The sequence below is a fragment of the Anastrepha obliqua genome, chromosome 6 (genome assembly GCF_027943255.1).
Source record: "Anastrepha obliqua isolate idAnaObli1 chromosome 6, idAnaObli1_1.0, whole genome shotgun sequence".
Classification (NCBI taxonomy): Eukaryota; Metazoa; Arthropoda; class Insecta; order Diptera; family Tephritidae; genus Anastrepha; species Anastrepha obliqua.
In genome coordinates this window covers 65,059,031-65,081,762 of record NC_072897.1, presented here as the reverse complement: position 1 = coordinate 65,081,762, position 22,732 = coordinate 65,059,031, and the positions used below count along the sequence as shown (strand labels likewise).

General features: G+C 40.2%; 1 protein-coding gene across 2 annotated transcripts in view; it reads left to right on the top strand.

The window, feature by feature from the left end:
• Positions 1-15,036, top strand: part of LOC129249850 (slo-interacting protein 1) — a 39,995-nt gene extending 24,959 nt beyond the window's left edge. For both annotated transcript variants that reach the window (XM_054889520.1, XM_054889519.1), the window contains one exon: positions 14,052-15,036. In XM_054889520.1, the coding sequence (XP_054745495.1) occupies positions 14,052-14,918 (867 nt within the window). In that variant the 3' untranslated portion in view covers positions 14,919-15,036. The remainder of the gene's footprint in view (positions 1-14,051) is intronic.
• Positions 15,037-22,732: the final 7,696 nt, after the last annotated feature.

Sequence of the window (22,732 nt, the reverse complement as noted above, 5' to 3'; positions counted from 1 at the left end):
GACGAGGAAACAATTTCTCCAAAAAATCGATTGTGGTGCGAGCTGTGTGTGGTGGAGCGCCGTCTTGTTGAAACCAGAACTGCCTTATACGCTTTCGACGAATAATTGGCATCACAAAAGTGGTTATCATATCGCGATAATGCTCCTGATTGACGGTAACAGCTTGACCATCTTCATTTTCGAAGAAAAACGGCCCAATAATCGTTTTCGCACTAACGCCGCACCAAGCAGTGACTTTTTCGTCGCTTTTGAATGTAAATTTCAACAATTTGTACTGTTCCATGGTAAAAATCTGCTTGGACTGGCGCTTCCAACGCGGTATGTCATTAAGCGATCTGACGTCTCTGTCAAAAGATAGAGGGTTGCCAGATGGGTCCGTCGAATATGGGCAACCCTGTGTAATATATATATAAAAAATAAATATATACGTTGACAGTCAAGCAGCGATAATATTATCTTTATCGCTATATCATATGAAATTTCATCTAAAAATGTTCTCAAAAGCAGAGAGGCCAAAAAAGATTGGCCGCAGACACGCGGCTGTACATCTATTGGGTACCAGAACATAAGGGCATTGCAGGAAATGAAATTGTAGATGAGATTGCCGAGAGCGCAGTTTACATGTCATTCGAACAAGAAAACGGCATGTTGAAAGTCTTAAAGACGATCTACAATGACATCGTTGCGGACGTGAAAAGACGGATAGACAGGAGGTGGAACAACCTAGTCTCTTGCAAAACCGCGAAAATCATGTGTAAACAGAATGCAGATAAATAGGCCAGATTGGTACTAGCTCTATCTAGAAAAGAAAGCAGATCTATCTTAGGTATACTGACAGCCCCCAATTCGCTAGCGGTACTTGCACACAATGCAATACTTGCAAACAAGATAGGAATTACAATCAACGATAACTGCAGATTTTGCAATGAATTGGAAGAGAGGGAAACTTTAAAGCACCTTCTATGCTCGTGCCCTGCATTAGCTAGAACACGAATCAAATGTTTAGGAGCTCTACGAAATGGGAAGCTGGAATGTATCTCGGGGTTAGAGCTTCAGAGTTTACTTAGACTCGCCAAAGACGCAAACTTATTACAATGTGATGGCTTTCAGCCAGTGAGGTCAACCTAACCTAACCAAATTGTCCGTCTGTACGTTTTGAAAGTATAGCATCACAATAGGAAGCTGACAATATTATATACGCAAATGCGACCCACATCTATACCGATGGAAGCAAGTTTGAAACATGCGCTTGTTTGTGGAGCAGCTTTTGTCGTTCATAAACAAGATGACGACTGGACGTCACATAAATTTAAATTACATCGCACATGCATTGTCTTCCAGGCTGAAGCTTTAGCAATTGACGCTGCACTGAAGTAGGCTCAGAAAGAATTGAAAACGAAAAAACTAGTCATAGATAGCGACAGTCGCTCTTGTTTGGAAGCTATCCAAAATGGGAGCAATCCTAATCCCTTAATAGCATCAATTCATCAGCACCTGCATCTTCTTCGCCGGGGATACAGAATTGACTTTTACTGGGTCAAATCACACATCGGTATTGAAGGAAACAAGCGCGCAGATGAGCAGACAAAAGAAGCTGCAAATCAAAGAGTTATACGGCAAATACGTCTTAAAATACTCGAGTCATGGCAATAGGAGTATGCCGACGATACAACTGGCTCCATTACGAAGACTTTCTTCCCAATTCTTGAAGATACACAACTATACCGACAACTCTTTGGGATATCATTCGAATTGACACAGCTCTTTACTGGCCATGGTTTCAATAAGACATACTTGAAGCGATTCAAAATCATTGACGAAGACTGGTGCTCGTGTGATCAACTCACTGTGCAGAGTATGTATCATGTTGTTGTTGTTGTAACAGCATAAACATTCCCCATACTTACATACGGGGAGTGACAGTCCTTGGCCGGATATAAATCCGGGTCGTTTCGGTAGAACCGACTGTCGTGGAAACGGAGTATGCATCATCTTTTGCACGACTGCCCACGCTTTCACAATGCACGACAGAGACAGGAAACATTCTGTGCACAATATGATATTCCAGTATTTAATATTAAACAAATTTCAAAGTATCCTAGTTTGATAACATCATTCAATGATTTTGTCAAAAAAATTATCGAGAATTTAAAAAACTTCAATACTTCAAACTAGAATAACTAATAAACTGTTTGTATCCAATCGCAGGCATTTTATTTCAGTTCTTGTTCAGGCTTTGTTGAACTATAAAATATGTAATCGAAAATATTTGTAGTCTATCTGACACACTTCGCCTGAAGTAGAAACAGGTTGACCTAAAATGCCAATAAAAACTGAAAGCGGCGATTTGTTGTCCATTAATAGTACATTAAAAATCCGCTTGAATTAAAATCCTAGCTGATCCTTTTTTCGAGATAAGTGGATTTTAGCATTTTCGAAAATTTTTTCATAAATAAGCGATAATGTATCTTGGCGGTGCTATTATTTAAGCGTGCAAGTGTATGTGTTTGTGTGTGTGTCCATATACATACGTGATAAAGCACTAAACTCGCTATTTCACGGCTATGCAGCGCATTGTATACCGGGCACTCCGGCAACAAAAAATAGAAGCCTATTCTTTTCATAGCCGCTCATTTTCATTTGTACCTTGTTCATCAGTAACAAGTAATCTCTTCAGAAATTTCGTTATTTATGGTCTGCAAGATCATGGAAAAAAATATTCTTTCAACTCAACATGTGGTAAAAAAATCGTTTTTGGCAACCGTCAAAGATCAGAATTTTTAATTACTGAAAATCTTGCTGGTTTAATTAAAAAGCATGTCAACGATAAAAAACTATAATGGAACGAGAGAAGGGTAATGCAAAGAGGCCACTTCCAACAATGCCTAACTACGAGGACATGAAGTTAGCAAAAGAAACAAGAACCAGAATTGTAATGGTTTTATATGTCTAACGGCACGATACAAAGGTCACTCTAAAATAGTTAAGGGCAATGGTCATGTACGCATTTTTCATACTATAATAGATGAAAGTTGTGGTCTTTAAGGAGCTGCTTCAAATGCTCAACTTCCCTCTACAAGTGGACATAGTACTGCTGAAAAAAGAACGTCCATGAACATTTGCAGTAAATGTTTTCAAAAAATTGGCAAAGGTGTGCGTAATTCTTGTGGCGCAGGTCCTGCTTCATCTCGTGCTCGTGAAAACGCCTTGAGTTTAGTAGTAAAACTACCAGAAAAGCAACAAAACCAAGTTGTAACATCGATTTAACGAAAAAGGTCCGAAGCAAGTACGAACGATGGTGATATTTTATTAAATACAACAGGGTCTAAAATGAGGGTAACTTTGAATAAAAAAATTGAAAACGAATTTGTTTTTAATACTGAAGGGTTATACACATTCCAATCGACTACTGGAGCATCTCAAAATCAAATGAATAAAATGACCAATTTCATTAGAAGGGTTGCTTTGGCCATCAAAATTGAAGTTAGTAGCAAAAAATTATCAGGGTGAAATTTTCGAGGGTAATGCCTGCCGAAAACTTCTGCAAGAATCGGATAAACTACTTGATCCTGAAATTTACCAGCATGTTGGTCCTTTGAAATTACAGCCATACGTCGCTGCTTTTAGGACAATGAATAAAATTGTACATGACTGTTTCTCCACGCAACGTGCAAATATTACCGATTTAGATGAGAACTTAAAACAACTTCGCAAATATCTAGAAAGTACAGGAACATCTCAGACTCTAAAACTGCATATTATTCTTGATCACTTGAAAGAGGGCATGTCATTATTAAACAACGATGGTCTGGAATTGTGGTCACAACAGGCTGGTGAATCTGTTCACAGAGAATTTTTAAAATTTTGGGAAAGATTCAAAATAAATTTAATAAATGATTCTTCATATTCCCGCCGTTTAAAAAAAGCGGTTGTTACTTTTTCTTCACAGCATTTACATGCCCAAGTTATTATTAATTTCATTCCTACATTAATTTTATAGTGAGAAGTTAGTAATTTTGAAGTGGATTAGGTCTACAGGGGATACTACATAAAAAAAAAACGCGCCAGGATATTATCTCGTTAGATGATGAGGAAAGATATCGCTTAATTATGAAAAAATTTTCGAAAATGCTAAAATCCACTTATCTCGAAAAAAGGATCAGCTAGGATTTTAATTCAAGCGGATTTTTAATGTACTATTAATGGAAAACAAATCGCCGCTTTCAGTTTTTATTGGCATTTTAGGTCAACCTGTTTCTACTTCAGGCGAAGTGTGCTGAATGTCATACTGCACACACTTATGTATAAAAATATGTGCACTAAAATACAAATTAATTGAAATAATACACTACTCGAAACGCAGTAAGCACGTAGAGACCAAGGAAAAAAACCCTAACTTGTCCAATAGTGCGCAAGCTAATGTCTCACCGTTCTGTTGAGCTCCACAACGTTTCGCCAAATTGAAGGCGTAAGATGATTTCATCTACTGCTTTACCTGCTCAGCGTAAGCACTCCGCTATGAGATGGTACACAGGCGTCATCAAGGGACGCCCAGTGGTTAAATTTGCCATCAGTGTATTGATCCATCTTAGCGACTGCGTGTTTTATTTGGGCCTAGAGAGTTAGTCTGGGTTCCAGCCTTACGACTAGGTACTTCAAATCCTTTTTTGTGGGTAGCGTATTGGAATAGGTTTGCATGCTGGTTTCTAATGAGATGTGCTTCTTAGTTAGTATTATAGTTCCGTTTTTTCGTTGACCAATTGTAGACCACATTATCTAGCCACGTCTTTGTCCGTATCATAACTTGGTTAAATATTCTGCGAGCTTCTTCATGGCAATATAGCCTGTGTATCCGAGAATTGATCCTTGTGCAGCCGCTCCGGATGTGACTAATATACATTGAAAGCCCTCTGGGGCTTGATGGACGAGTTTGCGATCTCGCAAGGAGTTTCTCATGATGTGCTGTAAATATAGCGGAATTACTACACAGTAGACAATATATTCAATTCAGCCGCTATTGTGCATTTAAAATTCGAAGAAAAGAAGAAAGCGGCGTTTAATAGAGTATCATGAAATACTTTGATATAAAAGCTGCACCATATTGGTCTTGTAACGAAACTAGTGACGTTCATAGAGAATATATACAGCGATACAAAGACAGTTGTATGAAATGGCTTAGAAATTTCAGATACATTCAAAACAAACTCAGGCGTCAAACAGGGATGCTTATTGTCGCCTATACTGCTCTTTTCATAAACGACTTACATGAAGGCTTAGAAGGAGATTTAAACATTGTTAGCGGATTACCCAGGCAAACTACAAGAGATGATTAATAATCTTGAAAGTTACTGCAACCTATGGAACCTTGAAGTAACCCGCTCAAAGTCACATACCTATAATGGTGTTTAAAAAAGGTGGGAAACTTAGTAAAGAGGAGAAAGGTTGAGGACGAAATACAGACTGTGTCTCGATATATGTAAAGCGTTTTTCAGTAAGAGCGCTTCAACTTTTTTTTTGAATAAAACACAAACGGTTTGACTTTTTAAACTAATTTTTTTTTTATTATCGAGTTTGAACATATACATTTAAGTATGAAATTCGATTTCGTTTGCATGACCACCGCGTGCACGTTTTACGAAGTCCAATCGTTGAACCAAATTTTCGACCACTCTTTTGCATACATCGTCCGAAATTCCAGCAATTTCGCGTTCAATATTGGCTCTGAGCTCACAAATCGTCGCCGGCTTGTTACTGTAGACCAATGACTTCACATAATCCCAAAGAAAATAGTCTAGAGGCGTTAAATCACACGAGCGCGGCGGCCATTCGACCGGTCCATTTCTGGAAATAATGCGCTCATCGAACTTACTCTTCAACAAATCAATTGTAGCGTGTGCTGTGTGGCTTGTGGCCCCGTCCTGTTGAAACCACATGTCGTCTAAGTCCATACCATTCAATTGCGGCCAAAAATAATCGCCCAGTAACGCATATTTTGCTTGTTGACAAAGCCATTGAGCCAAAAGTGAGCTTCATCACTGAAGATGATTTTTTGGAAAAACATCAACAGCAACAGAACGATTATTTTCATAAAAAATTTGCACGATTTGCAATCGTTGCTCAAGTGTGTAGCGTTCCATGATGAAATGTATACTAATGAAGTTTACAAATGACAAGCGAAAAATAAAAAATATTGCGTCGTTCGCCCTCCCTATCGGAAAAAAGTTGAAGCGCACCTATTGAAAAACGTTGTATTTACTTAAGAGTGGAAATAACACCTCAGATGAATTTAAAAAACATGTTGAAAACAGAAAAGCTGCAGCAAAAAATGGTATTAATGCTGCCGTGGGCGGGTCTTTTAAAAAAGAAAGAAATTTCAATTGAAGCTAAATGGCAACTTTTTCTTCTAGTTTGTCGTTCAATACAGTCATACGCAGTACAGGTGTGGGTGGTTTGAAGAAGTAGATGTACTGCAAAAGTATTTTGCAAAGCGAATTCTGAAGCTCCGGTCACATATGCATACATACATTTTTGAAAGCGCCATGCCAGAAAATCATTTGTGCACTTTAGAACTGTTCACAAAATCGGCTGCCACATTATCTGGAAAGAAGATGCAAAATTGCTTTTAACAAACCACAAGCAAGCAAGGATGAATGTGTACATACCAAAAGCCTTAAGTACAAGTAGGATAGATAAGGAATTAGATTAGTTAAAAAGTCTGGTTAATTTAAAAAAATATGACTTAGAATCAAGCATGTGGATAATGAGGCCTAGAAGTGACATAACACATTTCCTGCCGCGCAGCTCATTATCAAGAGAATATTTAAAACTCTTCCGGAAAATTTACATTAAACAATTCACAACTCTGGGGAAAATGATCATTGCGATAAACTTTTTCGTTTAATTAAATATGCCTTTAGATACAAAGATTACGTAATGAAAGAGTTTAACTGGTTTTAAAACCCGTAAACCGAATAATTGTTTTGCACGGAAAATATATCCACAAACGGCTTTTGACATTGTCGTTAAATTATTGTAAATATTTTTTTTCTTAGTGCTAGAATAAGTAATTATCAAATTTCGTACATTTTACTTTTATATGCAATAAATACTCCAAAGCGGCTAGCATAACCAGCCATCTTACACTATTGAATGCGTTCTTTGCATCTAAGGAGACAAGATGTATGCACCTGAGTTGCATTGTATACAATTCTTCAGGGTTATGTACACCTGCGGCCAGTGGAGGCAATGAAAGCAGCTTGGTGGATCCAAGCACTTATAGCAGCGCTTGATATTTAGCTGAAATCGCATTTAGCAGCCGATAATAATGCGTGAATTATCGAGAGGAGTTCCAGCTTTCTCCTGTGTTAGTGTCACGTAAGCATGTACCTGCTCTCTGCTGACATGTTTACGCCTATTTCTTCCGTTGCTATGGTGAGCTTAGGTTAAATGGCTGCCCTAGCTAAAGGGCTCACTTGGACAAATGTTATTAAATTCGTCCGTTGTGGTGCCATACATGGGAGAGGAGGAAGGAGATGGGAAGGAATAAGGAGCCTTGGGATTAGAAACGATGATGACCACACATTTTTACGACGGCGCCGACGGGGGCTGATTTGCGTTCGTAGTTAGCCGTAACAAACTACTAATGAACTTCACCAAATTTATGATATCTACACCGGCTATATCCGCAGGCGTAGCGAGAAAGTGAGAGCCCAGATTTCTAAGTCTTTGCCAGACGAGAAGAAGGTGTTGAGATGATTCCACCTCGTCCTCCAGACAGTTTCTGCAGAATGGACTTGAGGCAATCCCAAGTCTTACGGCGTGAACACCTAACGGACAATGTCCGATAAGGATGCCCACCAAATTTGAGAGCTGGGGCTTTGTTAGCCTTAGGAGTTCCCTTGAGCGTCTCCGATCTACCCGTGGCCAGAAGGATCTCGCGACCTTGCACGTTTGCGCACTAGCCCAGCGCTCGCTGAGTTGACTCGAGGCCCATCTTTCCAGGAGCAGACCACAGGTTCTCAGGGGAACCCCAATTCTCTCATTTCGCGACGAGACCGTCTCCAAAGTTCCCTGTCTAGCCAGCTTATCAGCCCAGCAGTTTCCTTCTATGCCGCTGTGCCCGGGAACCCAAATGAGCCTGATGATGAAGTATTCGGATGCAATCGAGAGAGAAGTCAGACATTCCCCGACCAATCTCGAGCGCACAAACAGCGAGCCCAAAGCCCTAATTGCCGATTGGCTATCGGAGTAGATATTTACTTCCTTAACGGTAATTACCGAATTGAGCAGCCAGTCCACCGCTTCCTTAATTGCGGATACCTCCGCTTGGAAAACACTACAGTGGTCCGGGAGCCTAAATTTAAGTTTGATGGGGGGCTCCTTACAGAATACTCCCCCACCAACCCTTCCGTCCAACTTCGAGCCATCCGTGAACATGTTTGCCATGCCTTGCCGCCGAATGTTGCACCCCGCCCACTCATCCCTTGAGGGAATGTGAGTAGAAAAAGGTCCCAGGTACTTCACCTTGCCAGAGAGCACCAACCGAGCGCCCGATATTGAGGGGAGAAACACTTTTGGTATTTTGTATTTCCTCGTAAATAAGACGAGCTCCGTCTTCAGAGGATTTATCGATAGGCCGTAATTTGCGGTCCAATTTATAACTAGATTCAGATAACCCTGCATCAGTTCCATCAGAGTATCTAGAAACTTGCCTCTGACAATAAGTGCCACGTCATCTGCGTAGGCAATCACCTTACAGCCTCTCCCCTCCAGCTCCTCCAACAGACCGTTAAGTACGGCAACCCAGAGTAGTGGCGAGAGAACACCGCCTTGCGGAGTGCCTCTGTTCACTTGCCGGCGGAGAGAGGTGTCATCCCATTCTGCCACGACCGTTCTATCGGTAAGCATCGTGTGGATAAGCCTTATAAGTTCGGTTTCGACTCCTAGTTTACCTAGCGACCTGGTGATTGCCTCCGGGAGGACATTATTAAAAGCCCCCTCAATGTCGAGGAAGGCCCCACAGTGAACTCCTTCTGGTGGAGGGACACCTCGATGTCCTTAACAATTGTATGCAAAGCAGACTCTACCGATCTGCCTTTACAGTAAGCATGTTGAGCGTACGATAAACGCCCCCGAGGAATTTCACTCCTTATGTGCAGATCAATCAGCCTCTCCAGGGTTTTTAGGAAGAACGAGGAGAGACTGATTGGTCTGAAATCCTTAGGGGATACATGTGAAATCTTACCTGCCTTGGGTATGAAAGTTACTCTCACAGCCCTCCAAGATCTGGGTATGTAGCCCCTATCTATGCAGCTCACGTAGATAGGAAGAAGCCAATGACAAGATACCTCAGCAGATTTCTGCAGTTGAGCCGGTATAATGCCATCGGGCCCAGGTGACTTGAAGGGCTTGAAAGAGTCAATCGCCCAAACCAGGCGTCGCTTATTCAGCCAGCGGTGGTGGGTGCGTGGAGTGCTATGCGTCTTATCCCAGCCGATATTAAGCGAGTCCGGATTTGTCGGAAGAAGGGGCGTCAAGGAGTAACCGGAGTGACTCCTCGCTGCTCATGGTCCAGCACCCCGAGCTGTCTTTCAGGTACCCCATAGGTGTGGAATTGCTCGAGAGAATACGTCTGAATCTCGCGGACTCATGACAGCCCTCCACGCTTTCGCAGAATCTCCGCCATGAGTCTCGCTTCGCTTTCCTGATTTCGGACTTGTAAATTCCCAGTCCTACTTTGTACAGTTCCAATCCCGAGGGAGACTTAAGTCTTCTGGCTCTATTAAAGAGCAGCCTACATGAAGCCCTGATTTCTGTGAGCTCGGTTGTCCACCAAGGCGGCTTTTCCTTTTTGGGGGGCGGTCTTAGTGAACAAGCGCTCTCGAGGGCTCTGTTGCACGCAGCGGTGAATGTCTCCACCAATACATCTATAGATTCTTCCGAGAGATCCGTGTTTTCTTGCAGTGCTTCCGAAAGGAAAACCTGCAGGTTTCCGCAGTATAGGTCCCAGTCCTTGCTCCTAAGGTTCCTGTAGGAGGATCTATTCGGTTTGGTTTCATTCAGAGAAAACTGGATGTATCTGTGATCCGAAAAGGAATGAGCGCAGAGCACCCTCCAATCAGATATCCGATACCTTAGTGTAGAAGAGGCTAAGGTGAGGTCAAGCACCTCTTCGCTAACTGCCGTAATGAAGGTTGGATCCTTACCTCTATTGTAAATAACCAAGTCTTCACTTAAAATAAAATCAAAAAGTTGAGTTGATATCCCATCTTCCCCAGCTAGTGTGATGGGAATTTGCATCGGTTCTAATAATGGCGTCGATTTCTCTCCGCCTCGCCTCGGCTAGGCAGCAACGGAGGTGGCTCCACCTCGTCATCGTGCGCCACATAGGCTGAGATCAGCCAGAGTCTCTCGGTGGTGCTCTCCAGGCTTATAGAGACAATGTCCTCATTGCTGAAATTAGGCAAAATGAATGCTTTTAGTTCTTTTCTGATGAGTATGCAGGATCTTGGTTTACCTGCACCACTGTGAACCATCAGTAAATAGTTTTTCAACCTAATTCCAGAGATACCGCTACTGCTCAGCCACGGCTCCTGGATCAGGACTACGTCAGCTCCACCTTGCTCAAGGTGCATTAGTAAGTTAGCGGAAGCTGCCTTAGAGTGCTGGAGATTTATTTGAAGAATCTTCATCTTCGATAATCTTCTCCAACATGCTGAGGTCAGCCTCCCCACTATCCGAGGCCAGACGCCCCTCCTCCTCCGCCCTGTCGAACAGTTGCCCGATACTGAAGACTGACCCCGCTAGAGAGCGGGCGTCGTCAGCACTGCCCCCATCCGACATGACAGATTCCACATCCATCTCCACGGGAGCTTCCTCTACCGTAGGCCTATCCCCTCCCAGCATTACCGGAGTTGCAGAGACATCACCCCTGGCATCGGTCTGGTAAACCTTCATGACTACCTTCTCGAAACTATAGGTGATGATCCCTTTAGTTTCAGCGAGAGGCCCGAGGGACTCTGCATTTAGCAGAATCAGCGCTTGCCGAAAATGTCCTTCGGACTTCTCCACCTTGACTACCTTCCAGTTGTGCGTGGGAAGTTTGGGGTTACAGCAACGGAGGATTTCCTCCATATCCTCTGGAGCAGAGGGCTCTGAGGGAAGCCAGACCTGGGCGCGCGGACGAAGAGGTAGGTCCTTTTTGTCCACAGCTTCCAGCTTGGCTCCCTTCCAGATCTCCCCCACCAGAGCTACTGCTGCCCTGTACATTGTGGCCGACCGCTCATCGGCATACACAATTCGCTTAAAGGGGCCGTGGTGCCACCCAGCACGGTGGAGGTCCAGGGTTTTCCCTTACCACCTTCATAAACACCGGAGAGATGGCCGATGCCACTATTTTCCACTCGTCCCTGGATATGGCGCCATCTTCCCTGCTGTTGTCAACCACCCCCAGAGTGATGGATCCCGCCTGCTTAGCGACTTCGCTAAAAGATTTCGGCGGACCGCCCCCAGTCCTCGGTTTCTTCGGCCGGAGAATTTCCTCCTTTTGAGAGCGTAGCCGCTTCACTGCCGATTCTACTGGTGGTGCTACCGCACTCACCCTTTCCACTCGGCCTTTCTCTGCCCCACTAAGTACCATCCTGGCCCACTCAAGCGTCCTTAAATACTTCTCAGGTACCTGCGAAGCATTTTGGACGCCGTAGCGTTCCAGGATTTTAGCGGCTATGCGTTGGTCAGAGAAGGCTTTCCTGCTCTGTCCTGGCTGCCGTTAAGGCCTAGCAAGGGACCCCTGAAAAGAAATCCCAGAAACCCCGGAAAGCTTGGGGAAAACCCCTTACTGGTACTGGCCATCTCCTCCAGTCCTACCTCACTACGGGTCGCAGGCGGTTCGTCAAGCGACCGTCTACCTACGTGAAGCGGGTTCCCGGTCACCCCCCCTGGGATGGTGCTCGAAGTCGATTCCGACTTCCCCCCAGAGCCCCACCCAGATAACGCTTCGAGCGTCGACTCCGACACCCTTCTGCCCCTACTGGTTTTGTCCCCCGGGGCTGCCACTCGGTGAGGGCTGGTTAGAGAAGGTGGTTCCGCCCCTCTTTCCTTAAGTGAGGAGACCTCGGGGTTCGGCTTCGAATCCCCACTGCCGCCTAAATTCTTCGGGTTTTTGCTTTTGGTTTTGTTTTTGTTGTTGTTGTTGTTATTCATGTTTATTTTATTGGGTCCCCACTCGGAGCCGCTATCCATGACTCGAAAGTGCAGTCGTCATCCCACGGTTATCTGTGCCGAAGCAGGGAGGCCGTGCTAGGGTTGACGCATACCCTTATGAGGCATGCGTTCAGAGCCAGATCGGACGCAAAGCGAGAGTCATCTCAAGCGCACCTACACCACCAACCCAATGACGACGAGTTTGGAACGTACTCCGAGGCCTGCCAGGGTTTTAACGGGACGGGGGCAGTCACGACATTTGCCCACCAGCCGTTTCGGTTGAGTTTCACCCCAGCGTACTCAGGTGGCAGAATGCCGCAACCACCAGCTCAGGAAACGAAGCTCAAGTCCAGAGAGTATAGAGAATGCCAAAAGAATGCAGGGTCGTCACCGTTCAGGTTTAAGGCCGTTAAGGCCGCAGATCATTTGGCGTTACCCAAGGTGCACCACGCGGAGGCGATCTGCCCTACACCCCGGCTATGGTGAGAATCGTTTTTAAATTTTCTACCCCTTCCGGCTTGGTAGTAAAGAAATCTAAGTCTCATATCTGTAGTGTGGTTTTTAAAGTCTCACAGAACGTGGGCTTAATGTGATATCTTTAACTAGCTCGACCAATATCGCTCTCACTCTTATTATTCTAACGGCTTTTATTTCCCTGTCGATAGGCTTTATTTTGCTTCAGAGGTTCATACTATGTTTTCTATCACTTTTAATGTTCAGTGTACTTTTGCCCTTCTCCATATCTTTGGTATTCAAGTGTGATTTAGAAGTACGGCTATGCCTTTTTTGAGTAATGCATAGTAGACACCATCATCCAGTATCCGGTTTAAGTGGATCGAAGCTGTTCATCGCCACTTCAATCTTATTGTCGTAGCTATTTCATTGGCCACAATCCGTTCATTCCAGAATTTCCATTACGTTCAGGATAATGTAGAATGTTAAACTTCTTCCAACACGACACTAGCCACCTACTCAGCCCCGAAGAAGAGCAAACTATAGAAGGCTACACGCAATAATTATGCTATTAGATCAGCGTCAGTCAATAATTGTTTGGTCTGGTGAGCTGCTGCAGTTACACACTATCCTTGTAGGGGCGTTGTTGTTGTGGCAGCGGAAACGTTCCCCATTCATGTACCGGGCGCGTTGCTGGAGTGAGGTAGAACCTATTGCCGTGGATGCGTCGTCGTTTACTATGCTGAATATCAAATCCTCTATCTGCTTTGCTAATCATGTGGTAAGTGTGAATGCTAAAGTCACCAAGTACCAATAGGTGGCTCTTAACGAAGGTGCCGGCGCAGTGTCCGAAGTGGAGGCGGTATAGGCTGCTAGTAAAACGCCAATTTTCTTCAAGCGCGATGTCAAAAGATGACTAGTTGAACAACGGAAGGCTTTCATGTGGAAATCATTTCTAGTTAGTCTTAATATGGGTCTGGTCGATACATTTATTTCCCTGGACATGATTTTCTGCTTTCTAAGGGAATTTCTGCGAATTTCCCCGAACGGCTTTTATGGGTGCACTGGTTCGAACCACGCGAGGACGACCATTTCTTTTTCTATCTGTCACTTCAGACGTTTGGGAAAAACGACGATATCGTGTGGTTAAAAAACTTTTTCGGAATACTAAATTTTTTCAACTTGCTCTTTTGCCAAACTTATGTAATGCGTAACGGAACTTTTTTCAAAACTCCATATTGTATGGCATTGTACATACTTTTTTCACGAGCATGAGTAAATAGATGGAACGATTGCATGTGAAGTTTTGTGATCTTTAGTATAGTGCGTTTTAATGTTTTATGTTACCAATACGATTATAATGTTTTGTGAACTTATTATATTTTGGTGCGCATTAGGTAAGAACAGGAACTCAGCAAGTAATGGCTGTATCTCCTCGCGCTGCTGAAGTTGCTAATCACAAAACGCTCTCGAAAGAAGAAAATATGGTGTGGAAAGTAAAACGTCGTCAAGATGGCACTAGATATATTGTACGGCGCCCTGCTCGTAATCGCTGTCTTCTACGAGACCGCTCTATATGCATTAATACCGCAACAGTTCGTAATAGAGACATTTCAACTACCACTGAAGAGGATAATATATCAGAAATCAAAGTTGGGCGGTATTGGTCAAAAGAGGATCGAAGAAAGCACCTTGAGCGGGCCCGAGAACGAAAACAACAACATCAGCAACAACAGCAAATTATTGACGTTACTAATGCATCTAAAATGTGTGTGAAAGAACAATTTTCTTTAAAACTGCCTCAACAAAAATATGGGTTAACACAACAACAGCGGTCGAGTCAGCAAAGGTTCACAGAGTATTCGGGTAACCAAATTCAACAGCGAAACATCTCTACATCTTTGCAACAACATTACCAACTGCAATTCAACTCATCAAAGATACAGCAACAAAAACAAACTAGAATAGTCGGACGATGTGATTATAATGGAACTAGCTGCGTTTCTGGTGTTTTATACAATGAAAAGCAGTTAATATTAACGAAAGAGCCAACGCTTGAAGCTAGTGAAATTGAACCATGTGGAATATCAACTCAAATAGAGGAGATCATACCAATGATTGACAAATCTAGCTGCGGTGGACTTCCTAGCTCATTAGTTGTGTCGGAACTACAAGCTGCTGCTTCTGTTAAAAATACTTCCACATTCCCAGTTTCCGCTGAAGGGTGTGAATTGCAAAACTGTCTCTCTATTACAACCATCTAGAGTATTATTGATATATTTTGCGAGACAGAGGTCTTTCATTCCATTTTTATTTAAATCTGTTGTTTTTACATCATTTAAAACGAAATGATGAAAAAAATAAATAATATACTATTCTGAAGTCATATTGGTTATATATTTTTCTGGCCTAAATCTTGCAACAAATTTGGTAAGCGCGAGGATGGAGATGTTCCTAGGATTCTGAAAGGTATGTAAGTGCTTGTAATCTTCCGCTAAATATTAGGCAATTATGAAAATGAGAGGGAAATACGAGGGGAATATTCAAATTTCGCGGGCTACGTGCATTCGACTTTCTATTAGCAGAAAATCGCCGAACACCCCAAACACTTGTCTTATTTATGCCTCTCACAAACAAACTAAACATGCTATATTGCTAAAACCGTTAACATATCTTCGAGACGAGTGTACAAACATAAAAATAATATTAATCGAAAGTTGAATGTACGTATCCCGAAAAATTTGAAAACTCGCCTTATTATTCGAACATATCGTATATAGAGCGGCTAGTACAAACTTGGTGAGTAATAATATTTAAAACTTGTAAGTCGAAAAGAAATTCTTTTTTTTTTTGCCTTTTTACAGCTGAAAAACGTACCATTCTAAATACGACGAATGGCCGCCGTAGTTGAACGGGTTGGTGCGTACTTACCATTTGGAGGACGTAGGTTCGAATCTCCAAAATGAAGGAAAATTTGTTTATAATAGTGGCCGTCCCTCGGCAGCCAATGACAATCCTCCGAGTGCATTTCTGCCATGAAAAAGCTCCTCATAAAAATATTTCCGCCGTTCGGAGTCGATTTAAAACTGTAGGTCCCCCCATTTTTGGAACAACATCAAGGCGTTCGCCATAAATAGGAGGAGTAACTCGGCCAAATACCCAAAAAGGGTGTACGCTCCATCTATATATACGTTTGTCAAGAATATCTTTGCATAGTGCAGAAAAATTTAAAATTTTAGATTGATCGAGAATTCTAACAACAAATAAAAAAGCAAACAAAAAATTTATATACACATTTCATTACTGTACTTGTCTACGCCTATTAGGCGCCATTAGTTATTAAATAAACACACACATTACAAAAACAACAACAAAAAAGATGTTTACTCTATTTAAAAAGTGTCAAAAAAATTTTTGCATAACTGATGAAAACAACAAAAAATTCAGTCTTTTGGGGATTAATATTTTGTATGTCCTCCTTGGGCATCAATTACTGCTTGAAGACGATTTTGCATTGATTTAATTAGTTTCGGAATATCATATTCCATTGGAATTTTTCCCACTCTTCTCAGACGAATCTTATTAATTCACTTTTATAAGTTGGCGATCTTTTTCTTACTTTTATTTTTAAATGAACCCACAAATTTTGGATTGGGTTAATGTCGGGACTTTCGGCGGGAGTATCAATAACTTTGGTGCAGTTGTAGAGTAACCAGGACCTGCATATACATATAAGATTTATGTTTGGGATCATTATCTTGACAGTATTTGTATTTAAATTTGTTCGAATTTTCCGGGTCAACAAAGCCGAATTTTCTAATACTGGAAGTCAATTCGTTTTTAACACACTTTTATTAGGACGGGTTGTATGTATGTATGTATGTAACGGAATCTTTGAGCTTAATTTTCACTGGCTTCTAAACATCTGATCGACTTGAAATTTTGCTCACCTATCAAGGACCGATGACAATGCAATAATTTGATAAAAAATTTCCATTATCCTTATTGGGATTGCCAGGATTAATATTTTCTTTTTTTACCTGTGGGCAAAAGGTGAATTTGGTTGTAAAATGAAACATCGTCATTTATTCTTGTAAATCAATTTCATCCCCTTCAAAATAATGCCCTCTCGATGAAATACACTTATGCCAACGAGATTTCCAATCCCCGAAACATGCCAAATAGTCCATTTCCGGTAGTGGTCTCTTGAGTTTTGGGAATAGCCAGAAGTCACACGGAGCCAAATCAGGCGAATACGGTGGTTACGGAACGATATGCGTGGAATTTTTGGCGAAGTAGTCACGAAGAACGAGTGCAGTGTGAGACATGCGAGATAAATTTTCCATTATCCTTATTAGGATTGCCAGGATTAATATTTTATTTTTTTAACACACTTTTATTAGCTCGGGTTGTATATATGAATGACTGTAACGGAATCTTTGAGCTTAATTTTCACTGGCTTCTAAAAATCTGATCGACTCGGAACACACAACATAGATGTCTAGATGGGAAACTCTTTTTCTCGTGAGAGCGCTGAAAAATGTGCATTTTTTATAATATATATTAACATTTGCCAATATTGCCATACCGGTAGAAACATGAATTGCGTATTTTTTTAAACAAAAATTGGGAATTTTTAGTTTCCACACCACCATTGAGGTTAGTATTTAGTGTGCGGTTGTGTAATAGTATATTACTCGTAAACACCTACATATATATTACTAAAAATAAAAAATAGTTAAAAAAAAACTAAAAAACACGCTTTTATTGCTAATCGAACTAAAAAGTAGAAAATAAAATATAGCTTAAAAAAACTAAAAAACACGCTTTTATTGCTAATCGAACTAAAAAGTAGAAAATAAATTTTAATGACAAAGGGACCTATAATGAAGTAATAGCAAAGCGAAGGATCAGTCATAGTCTACTACCTCAGAACAGAATTATAACAAAATTAAGATACAAATAGAGTAATTCAAATTAGAGTTAAAAGCGTGGGATGCATTTTGCTTCACTTTCATAACCCTCTGTACATTGGTAGTTGCCAATAGAATGATTGTAATATTTACTATATCAAGCACCCCACGCTTTTAACTCTAATTTGAATTACTCTATTTGTATCTTAATTTTTGTTACAATTCTGTTCTGAGGTAGTTGACTATGACTGATCCTTCGATTTGCTATTACTTCATTATAGGTCCCTTTGTCATTAAAATTTATTTTCTACTTTTTAGTTCGATTAGCAATAAAAGCGTTTTTTTTAGTTTTTTTAAGCTATATTTTATTTTAAATATCATGATATGCTTCCTTGGTCATTATTTCGACCAAAAATTTGATTTTACCCACTCCCATTGTTGAAAAACAACCCCAAACCATTACATTTCCAAACTTTACGGTAGGGATAATATTTTTGTTTTGTAGTGCTGTGAGAGGTTTACGCCAAACTCTGGGGTCATCATTTTCGTCTCATCTGAAAAAAAACGTCATCGCAGTACTCTGTGGGAAGTGATATGTGCTCGGTGGCAAATCGCCATCTTTTATCAACGTTTTGTGCTGACATCGGGGTTTTTTTCCTAACCACTCTTGAAGAATTTTGTGTTTTTGCAACACTTCGAACAGTTTCATGAGAAACTCTTAACCCGTAGTCTTTTTCCACTTCAAGAGCTAATCCTCTTGTACTGCTTTGCGAGCTATTATAAATAGTTTTAATAATTTTACGTTCAATTCGCTGTGTAATTTTTTTTGGTCCACCTGTAGATCCTTTCAACTCGAGCCTTTCTTTATTTTCAGCACGGTTTATTATATTATATACAGTTCTAATTTTGAGGGAGAACCTATCGACAATTTCTCTGGCTGATTTGCCTTTGTAGTGATTGAAATACACTAATTGAAAAATATTTTTTGAAACTCGTTTTTCTGGCACTTTTTTTATAAATCTGAGATCACTTGTAGCACTGAAGACAATCACTTTATAACTAAATAAATTCTTACCCCTTTCTCAATCCATACCATTTGTAAAAAAAACCCAAATGAATGAAATTCGTAGAAAATATCTATATTTTTTGTTGTTTTCATCAGTTATGCAAAGATTTTTTTGACACTTTTTAAATAGAGTAAACATCTTTTTTTGTTGTTGTTTTTGTAATGTGTGTGTTTATTTAATAACTGTTGGCGCCTAATAGGTGAAGACAAGTACAGTAATGGAATGTGTGTATAAATTTTTGGTTTGCTTTTTTATTTGTTGTTAGAATTCTCGATCAAAGCTAAAATTTTAAATTTTTCTCCACTATGCAAAGATATTCTTGACAAAGTGTATATACATATATAAGCACGATGAACGGCGTATTTTTTGTCGCGAATGTTTGCTGTGAAAAATAGACTAATTTATGCGAATGGGTACAACCACAGTAGTGTGACGAAACTAGCACGAAGTCGACTCGTGGCGATGAATTTATATATATTTCCATTGCTGGTATCAGCGGCAAAATATTATGTTAACCATTGAGACCATATCTTGAGTATTTTCAGGTTTTCACGTGATAACGCTGTGGCGACGTCAGTGTCAGCTTCAAACTCTGTAGTTAGCAGCAGTATTATAACTATGAGGCAATATTTAGAGGAAAGAATTATATCTCGAAATGAGTGCCCTTTGAAATGGTGGCAAGCACGGGCAATTCTATACCCGGAGCTCTCGAACTTGGCTGATAAATATTTATCAGTTATGGCTTCTTGTGTACCATCTGAAAGGACTTTTTCGAAATCGGGCCAAATATTAAGCGAGGAGCGCAGCTCTATTCAGCCAAAGAGAATGGAAAAAATTTTATTTTTAAATATGAACCAAAGATTCTAGCAATAATTTTATTTAATATATTAATAATTTAGTTTATCAAAAATATTTTTTGTTTTGCCTGAAATATGTTTTTATTTAATGTTTAAATTCAGTTCAGGAATGAAAGATTTTTGTTGTTTAAATGTTATTGTCAATAAATAATTTTTGACACCTATTTGTTGCTTTTCAATTATAATTTAGGAGATTCTGCCAATTCTTCATTTGTGACATCGCAACGTCACACTGTACGCGTACCATACCGATACAACATATTCGATTCATTGCGTTATGGATAAGGTATCAAAGGAACGAGTAACGTAACGATACGAAAGTAACGGGTACTCATCGTTATAGTAACGAACATATGCGGGTTTGCTTTTTTTCGTTACTTTTACACCTCTAATCAAATGTTCCTACGAATCTATTCTGTTCGTAAGCAAATGTAAGCTAATGGACGTTGCTTGAACTGCAAGCGAGAGCGCGGAACGAACGACATCTGGCTCTCTCCTACTTGAGTGAGCATATAAGCATATGTATGTATACGAGTATGCGCATATGTCCGGCCGCCGTAGCTGAATGGGTTGGTGGGTGATTACTATACGGAATTCACAGAGAGAACGTTGGTTCGAATCTCGGTGAAACACCAAAATTAAGTAAAACATTTTTCTGATAGCGGTCGCCCCTCGGCAGGTAATGGCAAACCTCCGAGTATATTTCTGCCATGAAAAAGCTCCTCATAAAAATATCTGCCGTGTATCGGAGTCGGCTTGAAACTGTAGGTCCCTCCATTTGTGGAACAACATCAAGACACACACCACAAATAGGGAGGAGCTCGGCGAAACACCCAAAAAGGATGTACGCGCCAATTATATATATTATATATATATGCGCATATAGTATGTATATAAATTCACATATTTGCATTTGCATATGCCTCCTTCCTGTGTGCATGGTAATGAACCATTTCTCTGTTAAGAATAGGACGATGATAGGAAAAGCAGTATATAAAAGGGGGCGTTTCGAGTGTAATGTGTCTTGAAAAAGGCAAATCGGTGATGTTGCCTCTTAGTGTTGTTGACTTATTAACGTCTGATGCACAATCGAAATTGAACATATCTTTCATGAATTTGATGAATGTTTCGTCATTTTTCACGTTTGTGTAAATGTAAGTTGACCTATTCCATTGCGATTCCATTTACGTCCTTCTCTATATCCATACAAAATATTTATTAAATACATAAAATTAAAATTTTCTTTCGAAAAATGCAACCATTCCATCAGTATTTTCTTATGACGTTGTCACATTAAGCTATCGTCAGTAAACCGACTTTACAGTCAACCTCTTTTTTAAATTAAAACTAGCAATTAATATATTGGTGTTATATTACGTGGCGTTACAACAGTTACATTAGTTAAAATGTAACACTAGTAAACATTATATCCCAACAGGTTCTGTTCTTTATTTCTTATTATATTTCTTTTGGGCTCAAACAGCTATCTCTGTTACGTAACATCACCCTATCATCATATATCATGTTTTTTGGAGCCCCATACAAGTTTGTTATTGACATATATTTGCACTTTAATTGTCCGGCCCGGTGGGTCTGGGTTCGAAACGTCCAGCATGAAACAGCAAATGGTGAAGTGAATGTCAATTAGTGACTTTCCCCCCTTTCGTGGGCTTCTACATATGAAGCTTTCCTCACTACATCACTTCAACGACACACTTTCGTGTCTTATACTTACGGGACCTTCTTCTTCTTAATTGGCGCGATCTTTTTCTTACTTTTATTTTTAAATGAACCCACAAATTTTGGATTGGGTTAATGTCGGGACTTTCGGCGGGAGTATCAATAACTTTGGTGCAGTTGTAGAGTAACCAGGACCTGCATATACATATAAGATTTATGTTTGGGATCATTATCTTGACAGTATTTGTATTTAAATTTGTTCGAATTTTCCGGGTCAACAAAGCCGAATTTTCTAATACTGGAAGTCAATTCGTTTTTAACACACTTTTATTAGGACGGGTTGTATGTATGTATGTATGTAACGGAATCTTTGAGCTTAATTTTCACTGGCTTCTAAACATCTGATCGACTTGAAATTTTGCTCACCTATCAAGGACCGATGACAATGCAATAATTTGATAAAAAATTTCCATTATCCTTATTGGGATTGCCAGGATTAATATTTTCTTTTTTTACCTGTGGGCAAAAGGTGAATTTGGTTGTAAAATGAAACATCGTCATTTATTCTTGTAAATCAATTTCATCCCCTTCAAAATAATGCCCTCTCGATGAAATACACTTATGCCAACGAGATTTCCAATCCCCGAAACATGCCAAATAGTCCATTTCCGGTAGTGGTCTCTTGAGTTTTGGGAATAGCCAGAAGTCACACGGAGCCAAATCAGGCGAATACGGTGGTTACGGAACGATATGCGTGGAATTTTTGGCGAAGTAGTCACGAAGAACGAGTGCAGTGTGAGACATGCGAGATAAATTTTCCATTATCCTTATTAGGATTGCCAGGATTAATATTTTATTTTTTTAACACACTTTTATTAGCTCGGGTTGTATATATGAATGACTGTAACGGAATCTTTGAGCTTAATTTTCACTGGCTTCTAAAAATCTGATCGACTCGGAACACACAACATAGATGTCTAGATGGGAAACTCTTTTTCTCGTGAGAGCGCTGAAAAATGTGCATTTTTTATAATATATATTAACATTTGCCAATATTGCCATACCGGTAGAAACATGAATTGCGTATTTTTTTAAACAAAAATTGGGAATTTTTAGTTTCCACACCACCATTGAGGTTAGTATTTAGTGTGCGGTTGTGTAATAGTATATTACTCGTAAACACCTACATATATATTACTAAAAATAAAAAATAGTTAAAAAAAAACTAAAAAACACGCTTTTATTGCTAATCGAACTAAAAAGTAGAAAATAAAATATAGCTTAAAAAAACTAAAAAACACGCTTTTATTGCTAATCGAACTAAAAAGTAGAAAATAAATTTTAATGACAAAGGGACCTATAATGAAGTAATAGCAAAGCGAAGGATCAGTCATAGTCTACTACCTCAGAACAGAATTATAACAAAATTAAGATACAAATAGAGTAATTCAAATTAGAGTTAAAAGCGTGGGATGCATTTTGCTTCACTTTCATAACCCTCTGTACATTGGTAGTTGCCAATAGAATGATTGTAATATTTACTATATCAAGCACCCCACGC